Here is a 16,453-nt window from a genome sequence, read left to right on the forward strand (position 1 = left end):
GCCGGAAAAGACTCGGCCTGTTCCAAACAGGGAAGGAAACACTAGTGATGCATAATTCTAACTGTTTCAGAATCAGTTAATGAGATGAACATTCCATAATAAATTTCAGAGTTCTTGAGTGAGTACATCATTTCCCTGTTTGAACAATTCCACAGAACCTCAAGCATGATGGAAACTCATCTTGAACTCAGGTGTAACTCAGCTAGAGATTCTGACTGTCAGGGGCAGCGCTGTGTGCCAGCTGTTCCAGCTGCTTCAGAGGCTGAGGCAGAGCTGTGGGTGAAGGCCAGCCGGAACTACACAGGAAACATAGTGACACCCTCAGAGGGGGGGTGGGGAGACAGGTTGGGGAGAGAGAGCAGGAGGACTCAAAACAGTCCAGCTTCTTTTATTTATTTATCAAACATTTATTTATTTGTTTTTTTATTGATTGGCTTTTTGAGACATGCAGCTCTGGCTGTCCTGGAATTCACTATGTATAGACCTGGTGGGCCTTGAACTCAGAGATCCACCTGCCTCTGTCTTCCCAGTGCTGGGAATTAAAGGCAAGCACCACCACACCCAGTTCATTCCAGCTTCTTGAGGGAGGCAGCTAGGCAGGCGGCCCATGTGCCCATTCCTCTGACTAAAGCAACAGCCAATAGCGCTGCACACCCTCTCCAGCCACAGCGCCTCAATGAGGCAGGGGATCAGCAGCATCGAACCCTTACTAAAGTACTCAAAACACGACTCAGTCTGAAACGTGTATCATTTATTGAGTTCCAAAACAAGCTCGGTAGAGTGCAGTGTGCCGACTGCCCGTCCACAGTCTAGAGGGACAGAGCAGCTTCGAGTTTTACTGTACTGTTTGTATTAATTTCCGCGGAATCAAGAACTTTGGAATCAAACCACTTTAGCCAACAGAAGACTTTATAAGACGAGCCTTAGAGGTCTCAAAAGCCTTTTTGATGATAGAGATCAACAAAACTCCACCCCACTTTCTCGGATCATAAAAACGTGTTTTTTTAAACTGTTACTTTTCAAGTGACGTGAAACTAACGAGAACCGGCTGCTCTTGGCCTCCTCCTCTCTGGAGAAGATGACCCTGTGCTTCACGACCTTCTGCCAAGCCTTGCAGAGATAGGCTCTGTAGTCTACGTCTCCACCGCCCGCGGGCTTGGAGGAGGAAGGCTCCTCTGCTGAACCCGCGGCTTTCTGCATCAGAGTCTGTGTTGTTGCGAACAGCAGCAAGCGGTACTCAGCGACGAGCCTCTCTAGGAGCTGAGAACACTTCTTCAGAGTCGATTCCTGCAGGGCCACGCTCTCTCCTCCGCTGGCGCGGTCTGTCCAGTAGAAAGCCGACAGGCTGTCCACAATGAGAAGGCAGAGAGAGGGGTGGCTACAGAACAGAGCCTCCAGGGAGTGCAGCGTGAGCAGCAGCTGCATGCTGCTGCTGCAGTAGGCCAGGAAGAATCGGCCCAGGCAGAGCTTTATGGTCTCCTCGGAGCTCCGCGACAGTCTATGCTCAAGAACAGTCACCAGCCGAAGCATGTCAAAGTGGTAGTCTGTATCAATAAATAAGACTTCTATCTGCAGTCCGCCCTCCGACTTTGGAAGTATACATCGGGCTGTTAGGTGATAAAGCATCTCTGTTTTTCCCGTTCCTTCTGGACCGTGAAATTCAAGAATATCACCTGTGTAAAATTAAAATAAGCCAGTCAAGATGCAGCAGTGCAAGAGTGGGCCACAGACGAAGCCTCAGAGAGCGTTCCAAAGAGACGTCCTGGAATATGAGCTAAAAACCCAAATCCTCTTGTTAAAGAGGATCTGCTGCATAAGCAAAGGCAGAAAAATAAGGAAATTCGGACAGCATCTCTGAGAAAGGACCCAGTTTTTAAAAGGTTTTTTTTTTTTAGTTGGCACCGAGGATGAAATCCAGGTCCTCAGCTGTGGTAAGAAACAGCTCTACCACTGGTCCACACCCTCAACCCAGTAGTGAAAGATTAACCAGCACCAAGAAAACATAAAAACAGCGAGGGGGTCGAAGCAGTGCAAGGGCAGCTCCTAGAGACGGGCCTGTACGACTCAGGGCCACTGCAACCTCGCTGTTGTTAGTGGGTGGACCTGAGTTCGGGTCCCAGAGCCCACATAATGCTCATGCAGTAGCACTCCTGTGGCAAAATGCGGGAGGAGACAGAAGCCCCAGAAGCTTACAGTCCACAGGCCTGCTGCTCAGAGTGCTGAGGAGATCCTGCCTCATGGTGGAAGGTGAGGGGCACAGCTGACCACACAGAAACACAAGGCAAAAGCCTTCAGCAGGCTTCTCAACGCTTTCAGGATCCCAACACTGGGAGGAGAAGCCACACGAGCAGCTGTGTACCTAACTGACGTCCCGTCTTGAGTATCACTGATTAGGAAGTGCCTGGCTAGCGAATAACAACTCAGGGGTGTCGGGGGACATCTGCTGTCGTGATGGGTCAATCCCTTGATGACCTCATATGATGGGAGGTGGGACCTAGCTGGAGGAAGCGAGTCACTGGGGTGTGTCTCTGGAGAATATCTTGTTCTAGCCACGTCCTAACCTCCAAAAGTGAAGGACAGTCTTTCCACATGTTCTTAGCATGATTGGGTACTGAGGCCAAGTGATCATGGACAGAACCTCTGAAACCATGAGCAAAAGTGAATATTCCCTTCTTTACTTTTGGCTTAGTGATGTGAAAGTAACAAACACATCACCTGATTACATTTCCTATTGCCTTCTGCAAGGTTGGCACTTGAATACTCTAATCCCAGGATGAACAACACATCTTCCTAACATACTTCAGCAGATTGCTTTCCCAAGATTCTCTCCAGGTTTCCTTGAAGAGGACAGGTCCTTCAGCATGACTCACAGACTCAGCACTGGGAAGTTCTTCTGGAAGTGGGACCACATGGTTCCCTAAGACCATACATTAAGAAATGCCCAGTGTTGGGGCTGGAGAGATGGCTTGGTGGTTAAGAGGACTGGTTGCTCTTGCAGAGGACCCAAGTTTGATTACCAGTACCCACATGGCAATTCATAGCTCTAATTCCAGTCTTGAGAGCTCAAGTTCATGGATAATGTCACTTCTCTGTTACAGATTAATGGTGAAGTAGGTAGGTACAGAACAAACATCACACCTCAATGCTGTCACTAGGTCTTCCAACTAAAGTCCTGCAGATACGTTTCATGATGAATTCAGATCACTTTTACTCATCTTATAAACATGTACCATTTTTGCCTTTACACACATGTTCAAACAGTATGATTTATAAATGGGGCAGTTCTTGTATCTTTATTTGAAGTTATGATCTTATATGTTTGTGAGTTGTTACCAAAAACAAAACTGCCGGGCGTTGGTGCATGCCTTTAATCTCAGCACTTGGGAGGCAGAGGCAGGCAGATCTCTGTGAGTTCAAGGCCAGCCTGGGCTACAGAGTGAGTTCCAGGAGAGGCGCAAAGCTACATAGAGAAACCCTGTCTCGAAAACAAAACAAAACAAAACAAAACAAAACAAAAAACTGGCACTCTTGTCCAGCAGATGTGCTGAACATGGCAACTTGAAGTAAAAAGAAAAGGAGGAGGAAGAGGAGGAGAAGGAAAAGGAAGAAGAGGAGGAAGAGGAGGAGGAGGAACAAGAGGAACAAGAGGAGGAGAAAAGAAAGAGAAGAAAAAGAAAACAAAGACCCTGGAGCTTGGTACTTAAACAGCTGGGGAAATCTGGATGGTTTGGCCCTGACAGCTCCTCTCGAATAGATGCTGGGAGGAGTCGGGGCCAACAGAATGAGGCAAGAGTCAAAGCTACAGAGTCTGCAGAATATGTAAGAAAATGATCTCAACAATCACCAGCCTAGCTGCATAGCCAGCACACTGAATATGCAGATCCCAATGCCTAGTTTTGAGGACTTAGAATAGAAACTGGACACTGCATTAAACAGCCTCCATCTATCAAAGCATTAAAATGCTTCCATAGCACAGAGCCCAAGGATCTGGCTGCACCATAAACTTCCTGTAACAGATGCTGGAAGTGTAACTGACTTAGACCCCAGTCTTGGGTGTGTAGGCTGCCAACTGAGTTCCTGTGGTAGTGACTAAACATGACAGTGTTTCTCCAAGTTTCTATAATATGTGATGCAAAGGTGCACTACAAACCCTTGTTCCAACACACGGTTGTTTCCTAAGGCCTAACTCATGAAATGACATGCTTTCCTATGGAGTATAGGGACAGCAGACCTGCTGTACCAGCAATCCCAGAGTCCTTATGACAGCAGACAGTGGCACAAAGGCAGATACAAGCAGCACAGGAAATGTGAGTATGCAGACAGCAGAAAAGAGGAGGAGTATGTTTATGCCTATCACTCTTCCGTTGGGTAACTGACCATCAGCTGTGCCCACTGGAGCTGCTGAGCCTTAGGAGGATGGAACACTTACTTGATGACATCAAGTAACAAATCAAGTTGTTTCCTTGCCTTAGTCATCAAACTATTTTTCTTTTCAGGAAACAGTATCCCTTCACTTCCATTTCCATTCACCAAGCACCTACCATAAAGTTCCCTTTTGAAATATCCACATTAAAAAATGAAAGCAACAGTCGGGCGGTGGTGGCGCACGCCTTTAATCCCAGCACTCGGGAGGCAGAGCCAGGCGGATCGCTGTGAGTTCGAGGCCAGCCTGGGCTACCAAGTGAGCTCCAGGAAAGGCGCAAAACTACGCAGAGAAACCCTGTCTCAAAAAACCAAAAAAAAAAAAAAAAAGAAAGCAACAAGCTCCTTAAAGCTGGGGGTGGTGATAGAAGCTTGTAATCCCAACATGCCTGAGGTCAGCCTCAGCTACACAGTGAATCTTAGGCCATCTTTGTTATGGGAGGCCCACACTCAAACAGACAAAACCACATAACCCTAAAACCTGTATTACTATTTCCAATTACTTTCATTCAGGTAAAACGAATGTTTTGGTGAACACACAATCCTTAGATGTAATGGGAAAGAATACAAAGACGGGTGAAGAATAACTAGACCTCCACCGTAGTGAAGGTTTAACAAACTATTCAAATGAAGGTGATATCATTCAAACTAGACTGCTTTAAATTAAGATATTAATTCATGACTAGGAAAACAGTTTAAAATATGAAAGAATGTCAAGGGATTTAAAATAGTCTAGCAGAGGGACTAGAGAGATGGTTCGAAAGTTAAGAGCGCTGGATGCTCTTCCAGAGGATCCAGGACACAGATGGTGGCTCACAACCAACTATAACTCCAACTCCAGGGAATTCAACACTCTCTTCTGGCCTCCATGGGTGCAGACATATAGACAGGCAAAACATTTATACATATTATTTAAAATAAACAAATCTTAGAAAAAAATAGTATGCCAGAGTGGGTCTATTTAAAACAAAACAACAAAACCAGAAAGGAGAACTAGAAAACAGAAAAGGTGAAAGACACAAAACAGGGAGTAGAATGGTCAAAATTTTATCTCATCAGTAGTTACACTAACTTCAATGAATTAAACATTTAGTCAAAAAACAGATAGGCGGGCTGGAGAGATGGATCAGAGGTTAAGAGCACCGACTGCTCTTCAAGAGGTCCTGAGTTCAATTCCCACCACCCACATGGTGGCTCACAATCATCTGTAATAAGATCTGGCAACCTCTTCTGTGTACATAATAAACAAACAAACAAACAAACAAACAAACAAAAGCAGATAGGTAAGACAGAAGAAAAGAGCCAGGATCCAACTAAGAGCATCCTACAATGGACACACTTTATAAACCAAGTGACAAATAAAAGAAAAGGACACTATGTAAAGAATAGTCAAGCGTGTTTTGTTTTGTTTTGTTTTGCATTATCATTATTAGTGGTGTCTTGAGACAGCATCAGATAGGTGGGTGGTTTTGAACTCTTTATGAAGCTAAGGCTAGCCTTGAACTCCTTATCCTCCCAAGAGCTGGGCTTAGAGGTGTGCACTACCACAAGGTTGAAGTTACTATAGTAATATCACACACAATGAACTTTTAAAATAAAAGTTATTATTTGAGATTGTGTGTGTGTGTGTTTGCGTGCACACACACAAGTATGTGTAGGCTAAAAATATATGAAATAAGCTAGATGTGTTGGCTACTTATAATCTCAGAATGATGAATGCAGAGGCATTTGAGAACCACCACAAGTTCAAGGACATCCTGGGCTACATAGTGAATTGTAGGTCTTGCATAGCTGCAGCTCTGTGTCTATTTAAGTGTTTTCAATACCCCAGGTAAGTAGAATCATGCGGTTTGTCTTACTCCACCTAGCATACCATTCTCAAGCCTTTTTATTATATGTATATGTGTAGGAATGTGTATGTGAGGGCAAGTGCCTAGAGGAGCCAGAAGTGTCAGCCAGAAGTCCCCTAGAGCTGAGGTGGTTATGAACTGCCTGATATGGGTGCTGGGAACCAAATTCTGGCTCTCTGGAAGAGCAGTCCAAACTCTTGACTGCTGAACTATCTCTCCAGTCTTGGTTCTTAAGTTCCATCCACATAGCAGTGTGTGACAGGATTCCTTTGTAAGGCAGAAAAGTATTTCACTGTATGCAAGGACCACTTCCTTGTTTATGTGTGTATGTGTGTAAAGTGTCACTTTGTACCGGCTAGCCTCAACCCTACGGTGACCCCCTCGTCAGCGTGTCAATGCTGGGATGACAAATGCCAGTCACTGCAGAGTTATCCTTCCAACCATCGATGGACATTTGTCTGCTACCACCTCATGGCTGTTTCAAGATGTGGCATCAGAGTTCCACTAACTTCTGTGGAAGCTCTATACTGTTCTCGGTAACGACTGTACCATTTTCCTGTCTTAGCAGAGGCACATGGAAGTTCTGGTTTCCTCACAGCCTTGCCAACACTTAGTTTTTTGCTTTTGTTTTAAATAATGTCATCCTAATGAGTATGAGATATAAAGGACATTTTATAATGATGAATGAGTCAGTCATCAATAAGACATCACAATAATAAACTTTTGTATGCATAACACTCAAAGCCCTAAACACAGGAATGCAGATAGATGGAACTGAAGGAGAGATAGATAACAGCCAGAGATGTCAACAGCTAACTCTAGAAAATGGGATAATAGAAGAGCCGCAAATAAGTGCAGCAAGGAAGCCGAAGTTAGCACTAAAGCTAAGCTAGAACCAAGAGTCATCTAGAGAGCGCTTCCCAGGCACAGGAGAATACACAGTCTACAGTGCACATGGAGCAGTCTCTAGATTAATAAGCACCAGTCAGCACAAGTCTCAGTAAATTTAAAGGGCCTAGAATCAAAGAAGCATGCATTGCCAACCAGAAAAGAATGAAAACAAACCAATGACAAACTAGAGATCTTTTTGTTTATTTTTTTGAGACAGGATCTTGCTACACACAACATGCTGGCCTCAAACTCTGAACTTCCTGCTTCAGTCTCCTGAATGCTGGAACTACCAGAATGTACCAGCATGCCTGGCTGTATGTCTTCTGGACCTTGGAATAGGGACTAAGGGTCTTGTACGTGACACTGAAATATGAGCAACAGAGGAGACATTAGAACCTCACCAAGATAGCAATCTCGTGCTCCAAAGGGATCAACACAGCCCAGACGAGAGGGTGGGCAGGCACACTGCAGCTCACCTACTGGATAAGCATCTCTTATCTAAAGTATGCAAAGGCCACTATAATGCAATTATAAAGGGGTAACTTGGTTTTAAATTAGCAAACATCTGACATTTCTCCTAAAAGGACGGACAAACTGTGAGCTCAGGTAGAGGCAAGTGCCACCGTCAGCCACAGGGAAGGGTAAAGCAGAAGCACCACAGGGTGTCACTCTAAACTGTAGCCACAAAGACATACTGACAGTCCTAGGATGCAGGGAATTTGGAACAGACACTTCACTGATGGTCACAGGTAAAACGTGAAGCTACTTTAGAAATCACCTTGGCTGCTTCTCCAAAGATGAAACAACACAGAGCTGCCTTATAACCTAACACTCTCCCTCCTAGGTGTTACCCAAAGGAACCCAAAGCCTGTCTATCCAGAGAAAAACTTGTACATGAGATCATGGCAGCACTGTTCATAGCTTCCAAAATTCAGAAGCAATTCAAATGGCTACCAAGTAACAGTGCACTCACATAGTGAGTCTATTTGTTCAGCACTAGAGGACTGGCTACTGGACTGGAGGGATGGCTCAGTGGTTAAGGGCACTTGCTGCTCTTGCAAAGGATCTGGCTTCCGTTCCCAGCATCCACACCATGGCTCACAGCCATCTGTAACTCCAGTTCTAGGGGATCCTACGCCCTCTTCTGACCTTGGCAGGCACCAGGCACCCACGTGGTACACAGACATATACATTGGCAAAACAATCATAGGCATAAAATAAATAACTCTTAAAGGGGGAGAGGGGTGTGCTACGGATACATGCCGCAAAGACAGACGTGCAGGTCCACCTCATAAGACCTCCAGAAAGAGCAAGTCCACAGAGAAAGCTGGCTGTGCTTGCCCAGGGCTGACTACTAGCTCAGATGGGTTTCTTTCTGGGGTGACAGTTGCATGACTGTGTTGCTGTACTGAAGACAACTCAATTACACACCCAAGTCCTATGCATTACACTGAAATGAAGCTCGAGCACTCAACCTTCCCTGAAAGCTTTCAAGCTAGTACCTATTTTTCCTTCGGGATAAACACTAACAGAACAGCTGGGAACCTTGAGACCTCCTTGCAGCTCTGCAAACTTCTAAACAGGGAGAATGAAAACCAGGCCAAGCAGAATTCCCATGAATGCTGTGTGTTGGGAAGGAGACCACAGCATGTGCTGAAGACGGTATCCTGACAGACAGGAGGGCATGGGACTCCCAGTCCTGGTGGGCCTCATCTTCAGCCTACGCTGCCTCCTCCTAGGACTATGTGTGACGTGGAGATGCAGGTACACATGTGAACTTCCTCTCATAGGCTTTCCCGCTAAGCGCTGTGTTTTACCATGCACTGGTGAATCTTCATCAGCAAACAGGTTGGGTTCTAGTTCTTTCAAGGAGCTTCTGCCTTCAAGTCGGGCAAGGAGCTTACAAAAGAAAAAGAGGAAAACTCATTACTTAAAAGGATACAGCATCCTAGAAGTGTATATTTATGTATATTTCAAAAATCTTTAAGACCATAATTTGAAGATTTAGAGGAAAATATTAAAAGGGAAATATAATTTAGAACAGATATTTTGTTTAAAAGATTTTATTACTTATGTGCATGTGTGTTTACATGCCGTGTGTGTACAGGTGCCCCAGGCCAGGGGAGGGTGTTGGATATCCTGGATTCGGGGTTGATGGTGGTGGTAAGCACCAAGGTGGGTGCTGGAAACCCAATGGGTCCTCTGCAGGAGCAGCACACACGTTTACCTGCCGAGCCATCTCTGCAGTCCCTGGTTTTTTGTTTTGAAGGACAGGGTCTTCCTACATAGCCTGGCTTGGGACTAACTATATAAATCAGGCTGGCCTAAAAAACTCACAGAGATCCACTTGCCCTCTGCTTCCCGAGTGCTGGTGTTAAAGGCACACACCACCATGCCCAGTCCTGTTCATTTATTTTTAAAATATTTAATTTTTTATTTATATACCAAATCTACTGATGTAAAATAAGTCTGAACCCTCAAAAAAAAAAAAAATGGATAGCAACTGTTGGGTATAAAGGCCAAACTTCTAATAGCAAACTATTTACCGTTGGTGTATTTTACAATAACATTTTTTATACTTACACCAATTATACAGTGGTCTGATTTAATTTGTCTCTTTTATCTAGATGGGAGGGGCCAAAGGGGAAAGGCAGAGGAAAGCTTCCTAAGGAGCTCTAGGCTCAGCTGCATTTAAAAGTGGGTAGAAGTCCAAGTGCATGGGCCACAGGCAGGGACACCAGGCACGGGAGAGAGTGCAGCCGAAATGCATGCAAGGTGTGCAGGCAAAGGAAAAGCTGATTTGAACTGCAAGAGCTTGTTGCGTGAACAGGTAGGCTCCTGAGTGGGTAGAACCACTAAGGGCATACACCTCTGAGCGTGTCTAGGAGGGTGTTCCAGAGAGGTTTATGTGGGAGGTGCCACCGCTGGGGGTAGGGAACTAGACTGAATAAGAAGGAAAGTAAGCTGAGCTGTAGAGTCCTAGTTTCCCTTCTGCTGCCGTGATAAAACACTCTGACAAACGTAGCTTAGAGAAGGGAAGGACTAAACTAGCGTACACTTCCAGGTCACAGTTCACTATTGAGAGAATCAGGCTAGAAAAGCAGAAGCCATGGTTCACAGAACGCTTGTTGCTCTCTGCCTCATGTTCAGCTAGCTTTCTTAAACAGCCCATGACCAGCACCTATGGGTGGTGCCATCATAGTGGGCTGGGCCCTACCGGATCCACTAATAAACAAGACAGTCCTCCGCAGACAGCCCATAGGTCTGATGCAGGCTTCCTCAGTGAAGCTTTCCTCTCAGCTTCACACTGACAGCTAAAGCTCACAAAAGCGAACATCTTGCATATTCCTTTATTTCCTAACCAAGGATGCTGTGGGACCAACCATCCATCTGTAAAGGATGAGTTGTGACCAAACGCCTGCTGTCACGAGTTCCTCGCCATGATGGACTTAAAGCAAAACAAACTCTTTCTCCCTTAAGTTGTTTTTGTTGGGTATGGTGTCGCAGCAATGAGAAAAGCAACGGAGACAGAAAAAGAGGAGCGTGGCCTTTGCTGTGATAAGCCTGACCACGTGGTTCTCAGGCCTTTGGAACTGGTTTGCAGGAGGAATGTGAAAGAGTTTAAATCTATGGGCAGGAAAGCCCTAGAAAGCTGTATGCAGAGCTTAATGGTAGGAGTTTGGAAGGCCAGCATGCAGAGAGAAATACAGACAGTGAAGGCCCGGTTCCCATTGGAAATGGGCTAGAGGCCATTCAAGCTACATCCCAGCAAAGAATCTGGCTGCATTTTGAACTTGGGTGAGGCTGAATTAAAAAGTAAAGAATTTATTTGTTTGGTGGTGGAAATCTCAAGACAGGACAACATTTAGGCCATGCCCTAGTTATAGGCATACAGACTGTAAAATTAGAGGCTCATGGAGTCTTATGCCATAGTTCCAGAAAGTTGATGAGACCAGCAACATGTGGTAGGTTTGAAGGTCATTATGTGAAGCTGTGATGATGAAGCTTGTTTCAATAGAGACCTCAGAAAATGCAGGACCATGAAACATCCCTTGGGAAAATCTGTAGCATGGAGAGGCTCCAGAGAAAAGCTATGTGTGCTGCAGGCCAGAGCTAAAATGAAGGGACTTCCCAAGTCCTTTGGAGCTGTGGGGACGTGACAGTCGGCCCTAACCTGATGACACTATGTTTTATCTGCCCAGAAACAAAGTGCTCTATTCCAGTCAATAGAGTGCTCAGACCTGAGTAATAATTTACACAGTTCCCCTGTGATGACTAAAGAAGCCTAATATGGAGCCAGACATCCCTCAAGGGCCGTTGACCTTTAGCTCTGGAATGCCTGGGAGATCCTAGTGGCCTTCAGGTAAGATAAGAATAGGATAATGGCCTGTGAGGTATTAACAGCTGCCTTTGCTTGCTTTAAAAATTCCACCTTAACTCCACTTCCACACGCATGCTATTTGGCTCTAAGGCTGCCCTCTGTAGTGGATATGTTATCTATGACCTTGAAGCACCACCCCCAGCAATATAGCAGGTAACTGTCCTACCTACCTATGACCTTGAAGTACCTGCTCCTGGGGCGTGGCCTCAGGGCACCCTTAAGACCTGAGACAAATGCTGCTCTCTTCTTTCCCTCATGTTGGATGTTGGGACAGACTCAGGCAGAAGAAGATATAGATGCACAATCTACCTTTGATGATTTTACATTATCCATATGCCATACAGCAGCCCTAAATGCTTGGTAAAAGATTCCAGAACCAGGGGAACCAAGTGAGCTATATACGAAGGTCCTCCAAGGATCAAAAGAACCGTTTACTGATTTTTTTTTACAAAGACTGACCAAGGCTATAAGCAAGGCAATATCAGACCAAAAATTAAGACAATTATTAATTCAATCTTTAGCTTTTGAAAATGCTAAAATAGACTGCAAAAGAATACTTGCAACTTTAGGGATCAGATCAGCATAGAAGAATGAATCCAACACACAAACAATGTTGAGTCTCTCAACTATTGTGATGAAACTTGGATAGGAGAGGCAATTTCCAAAGGTGGAAGGAGGCATCAAAGTACCAAAAGTTTTAACTGTGGTACACCAGGCCATATAAGAAGAAATTGTACACAGGGTGCTTCTAGAAGCAATGTTTCTTCTAGAAATAACCCAAACATCTTCTAGATTATGCAGAAGATGTTGCAAAGGCCAACATTGGACCAATGGATGCAGATCAACAAGAGACATACAAGGCAATCCTTTACCATTGGGAAACGCCTTGGAGGGTCCTCTCGCAGATCCCTAAATCGAACTTCCAGTCTCTGTGGAATAAATTCCTCCCAAGGACAATTAAATAATCCAGTGCCTATTGTAAAGAACAATACTGCACTGGATCATAGAACAGCTTTGATAGATGGATCAAAACACCAAAACACCATAAAACAAATATTCGGGCAGACTTCCATAAATGAACAAAGACCAAAGCTTAGAGTACAAATAAATAACATTATTCTAGAAGGCTATACTCGAAAATTATGGCATTCAAATTGGCCTCTTCAAGAAGTAGATATCCAATTTCTAGGAATTGGAATCCTATCTCAAGTAAAACAAAATATAAGATGGGTTGAATGCATAGGGCCAGTCAATCTTTGGGGTGGAGATCTGTTACAGCAATGTAATATCCAAATTAAAATTGCTCCAATCTCAGAAGCAGAACACAGACCAATTCATGTCTCTGGAAATAATATCATAAGTCACTATAAAAAACAGCCACCAACCATTCACGCTGTACATAAACAGAGCATAACCGCCACTGAACTCTCAGAGATGCCAATGGTCCTACCTTTAAAATGGCTAACTGATAAACCTGTCTGAATTGGACAACGGCCTATGACACAAGAGAAACTACAAGCCTTACAACTACTGGTTCAGAAGCAGTTAAATGCTCAACATTGAAGAATCTACCAGCCCTTGGAATTCTCCTGTATTTGTTATTAAAAAGAAATCTGGTAAATGGAGAATGCTGACAGACCTGCGAGCCATTAATAAAGTAATTCAGTCTATGGGCTCTCTACAGAATGGGATGCCCTTGCCTTCTCTGTTACCCAAAGAATGACCTATTATAGTTATTGACTTAAAAGATTTTTTTTTTTTTTTTTTTTTTTTTTTTTTTTTTTTTGGTTTTTCGAGACAGGGTTTCTCTGTGTAGCTTTGCGCCTTTCCTGGAACTCACTTGGTAGCCCAGGCTGGCCTCGAACTCACAGAGATCCACCTGGCTCTGCCTCCCGAGTGCTGGGATTAAAGGCGTGCGCCACCACCGTCCGGCGACTTAAAAGATTTTTTTACCATACCGCTATAAGAAAAGGATAGAGAAAATTTTGCCTTCACTATACCTACTTATAATAATTCACAGCCAGTCAAGAGATATCAATGGAAGGTACTCCCACAGGGAATGTTTTTTTTTTTTTTTTTTTTTGTGATATATATTTTTTATTTTACAATACCATTCAGTTCTACATATCAGCCATGGGTTCCCCTATTCTCCCCCCTCCCACGCCCTCCCCTTACCCCCAGCCCACCCTCCATTCCCACCTCCTCCAGGACAAGTCCTCCCCCGAGGACTGTGATCAACTTGGTAGACTCAGTCCAGGGAGGTCCAGTCCCTTCCTCCCAGACTAAGCCAAGTGTCCCTGCATAAGTTCCTGGTTTCAAACAGCCAACTCATGGAATGAGCACAGGACTTGGTCCCACTGCCTAGATGCCTCCCAAACTGATCAAGCCAATCAACTGTCTCACCTATTCAGAGGGCCTGATCCAGCTGGGAGCCCCTCAGCCTTTGGTTCATAGTTCATGTGTTTCCATTCATTTGGCTATTTTTTTTCAATAATTGAGTAAAACTGAAATTGATTATATGCCACAGTCATCCTAGGGACCTCCATGCTATATATATAGCTCTATGGTTCTATGGGTTGTGGTCTGATTGTTCATTTTATATCTAGAATCCACCAATGAGTGAGTACATACCATAACTGTCTTTCTGGGTTTGGGTTACCTCACTCAGGATGATTTTTTCTAGTTCCATCCATTTGCCTGCAAATTTCATGCTTTCATTGTTTTTCTCTGCTGAGTAGTACTCCATTGTGTATATGTACCACATTTTTTTCATCCATTCTTCCGTTGATGGGCATCTAGGTTGTTTCCAGGTTCTGGCTATTACAAATAGTGCTGCTATGAACATAGCTGAGCATGTATCTTTATGGTATGTATCAGCATTCTTTGGGTATATGCCCAAGAGTGGGATGGCTGGGTCTTGAGGTAGTTCGATTCCTAATTTTCTGAGAAACCGCCATACTGATTTCCACAGTGGTTGTACAAGTTTACATTCCCACCAACAGTGGAGGAGTGTTCCCTTTGCTCCACATCCTCTCCAACATTGGTTGTCATTGGTGTTTTTGATCTTAGCCATTCTAACAGGTGTAAGGTGGTATCTCAGAGTCGTTTTGATTTGCATTTCTCTGATGATTAAGGATGTTGAGCATTTCTTTAAATGTCTTTCAGCCATTTGTAGTTCTTGTTTTGTGAATTCTCTGTTTAGCTCTTTAGCCCATTTTTTAATTGGACTGTTCAGTGCTTTGATGTCTAGTTTCTTGAGTTCTTTATATATTGTGGAGATCAATCCTCTGTCAGATGTGGGGTTGGTGAAGATCTTTTCCCAATCTGTTGGCTGTCTTTTTGTCTTATTGACTGTGTCTTTTGCCCTGCAAAAGCTTCTCAGTTTTGAGAGGTCCCATTTATTAATAGTTGTGCTCAGGGTTTGTGCTGTCGGTGTTTTATTTAGGAAATGGTCTCCAGTGCCAATGCGTTCAAGAGTGCTTCCTATCTTCTTTTCTATTAAGTTTAGTGTAACTGGATTTATGTTTAGGTCTTTGATCCACTTGGACTTGAGTTTTGTGCATGGTGACAGATATGGATCTATTTGTAATCTTTTACATATTGACATCCAGTTATGCCAGCACCATTTGTTGAAGATACTTTCTTTGTTCCATTGTATAGTTTTGGCTCCTTTGTCAAAAACCAGGTGTTCATATGTGCATGGATTAATGTCAGGGTCTTCAATTCGATTCCATTGGTCCGTATGTCGGTTTTTATACCAGTACCAAGCTGTTTTTACTACTATTGCTCTATAGTAGAGTTTGAGGTCCGGGATGGTGATGCCTCCAAGGGTTGCTTTATCGTATAGGATTCTTTTAGCTATCCTGGGTCTTTTGTTTTTCCATATAAAGTTGAGTATTTTTCTTTCCAAGTCTGTGAAGAATTGTGTTGGGATTTTGATGGGGATTGCATTGAATCTGTAGATTGCTTTTGGTAAGATTGCCATTTTTACTATGTTAATCCTGCCTATCCATGAGCATGGGAGATCCTTCCATTTTCTGATATCTTCTTCAATTTCTTTCTTTAGAGATTTAAAGTTCTTATCAAAAAGGTCTTTCACTTGTTTAGTTAGTGTTATCCCAAGGTATTTTATATTATTTGTGGCTATTGTAAAGGGTGATGTTTCTCTGACTTCTTTCTCAGCCCTTTTATCATTTGTGTATAGGAGGGCTACTGATTTTTTTGAGTTGATCTTGTATCCTGCCACTTTACTGAAGGAGTTTATCAGCTGTAGAAGTTCCCTGGTAGAGTTTTTGGGGTCACTTATGTATACTATCATGTCATCTGCAAATAGTGAAAGTTTGACTTCTTCCTTGCCAATTTGTATCCCTTTGATCTCCTTTTGTTGTCTTATTGCTCTAGCTAGAACTTCTAGTACTATATTGAATAAATATGGGGAGAGTGGACAGCCTTGTCTTGTTCCTGAATTTAGTGGTATCGCTTTGAGTTTCTCTCCATTTAATTTGATGTTTGCTGTTGGCTTGCTATAAATTGCTTTTATTATGTTTAGAAATGTTCCTTGTATTCCTATTCTTTCTAAGACCTTTATCATGAAGGGGTGTTGGATTTTGTCAAAGGCTTTTTCAGCATCTAGGGAGATGATCATGTGGTTTTTTTCTTTCAGTTTGTTTATATGGTGTATTACATTGACTGATTTCCGTATGTTGAACCATCCTTGCATCCCTGGGATGAATCCTACTTGGTCGTGATGGATGATTGTTTTGATGTATTCTTGGATTCGGTTTGCCAATATTTTGTTGAGTATTTTTGCATCAATGTTCATGAGGGAGATTGGTCTGTAGTTCTCTTTCTTTGTTGCATCTTTGTGTGGTTTGGGTATCAGGGTAATTGTAGCCTCATAAAAAGAGTT

General features: G+C 43.6%; 1 protein-coding gene across 1 annotated transcript in view; it reads right to left on the reverse strand.

Annotated features, from left to right (window-relative positions):
* Positions 1–730: 730 nt before the first annotated feature.
* Xrcc2 (X-ray repair cross complementing 2) overlaps positions 731–16,453 on the reverse strand; it is a 41,131-nt gene continuing 25,408 nt past the window's right edge. The window contains exons 2-3 of the mRNA XM_042273263.2: positions 8,981–9,062; positions 731–1,673 (exon numbers count right to left, since the gene is read on the reverse strand). Of these exons, the coding sequence (XP_042129197.2) occupies positions 958–1,673; positions 8,981–9,062 (798 nt within the window). The 3' untranslated portion in view covers positions 731–957. The remainder of the gene's footprint in view (positions 1,674–8,980; positions 9,063–16,453) is intronic.

The sequence above is a fragment of the Peromyscus maniculatus genome, chromosome 3 (assembly GCF_049852395.1).
Source record: "Peromyscus maniculatus bairdii isolate BWxNUB_F1_BW_parent chromosome 3, HU_Pman_BW_mat_3.1, whole genome shotgun sequence".
Taxonomy (NCBI): Eukaryota; Metazoa; Chordata; class Mammalia; order Rodentia; family Cricetidae; genus Peromyscus; species Peromyscus maniculatus.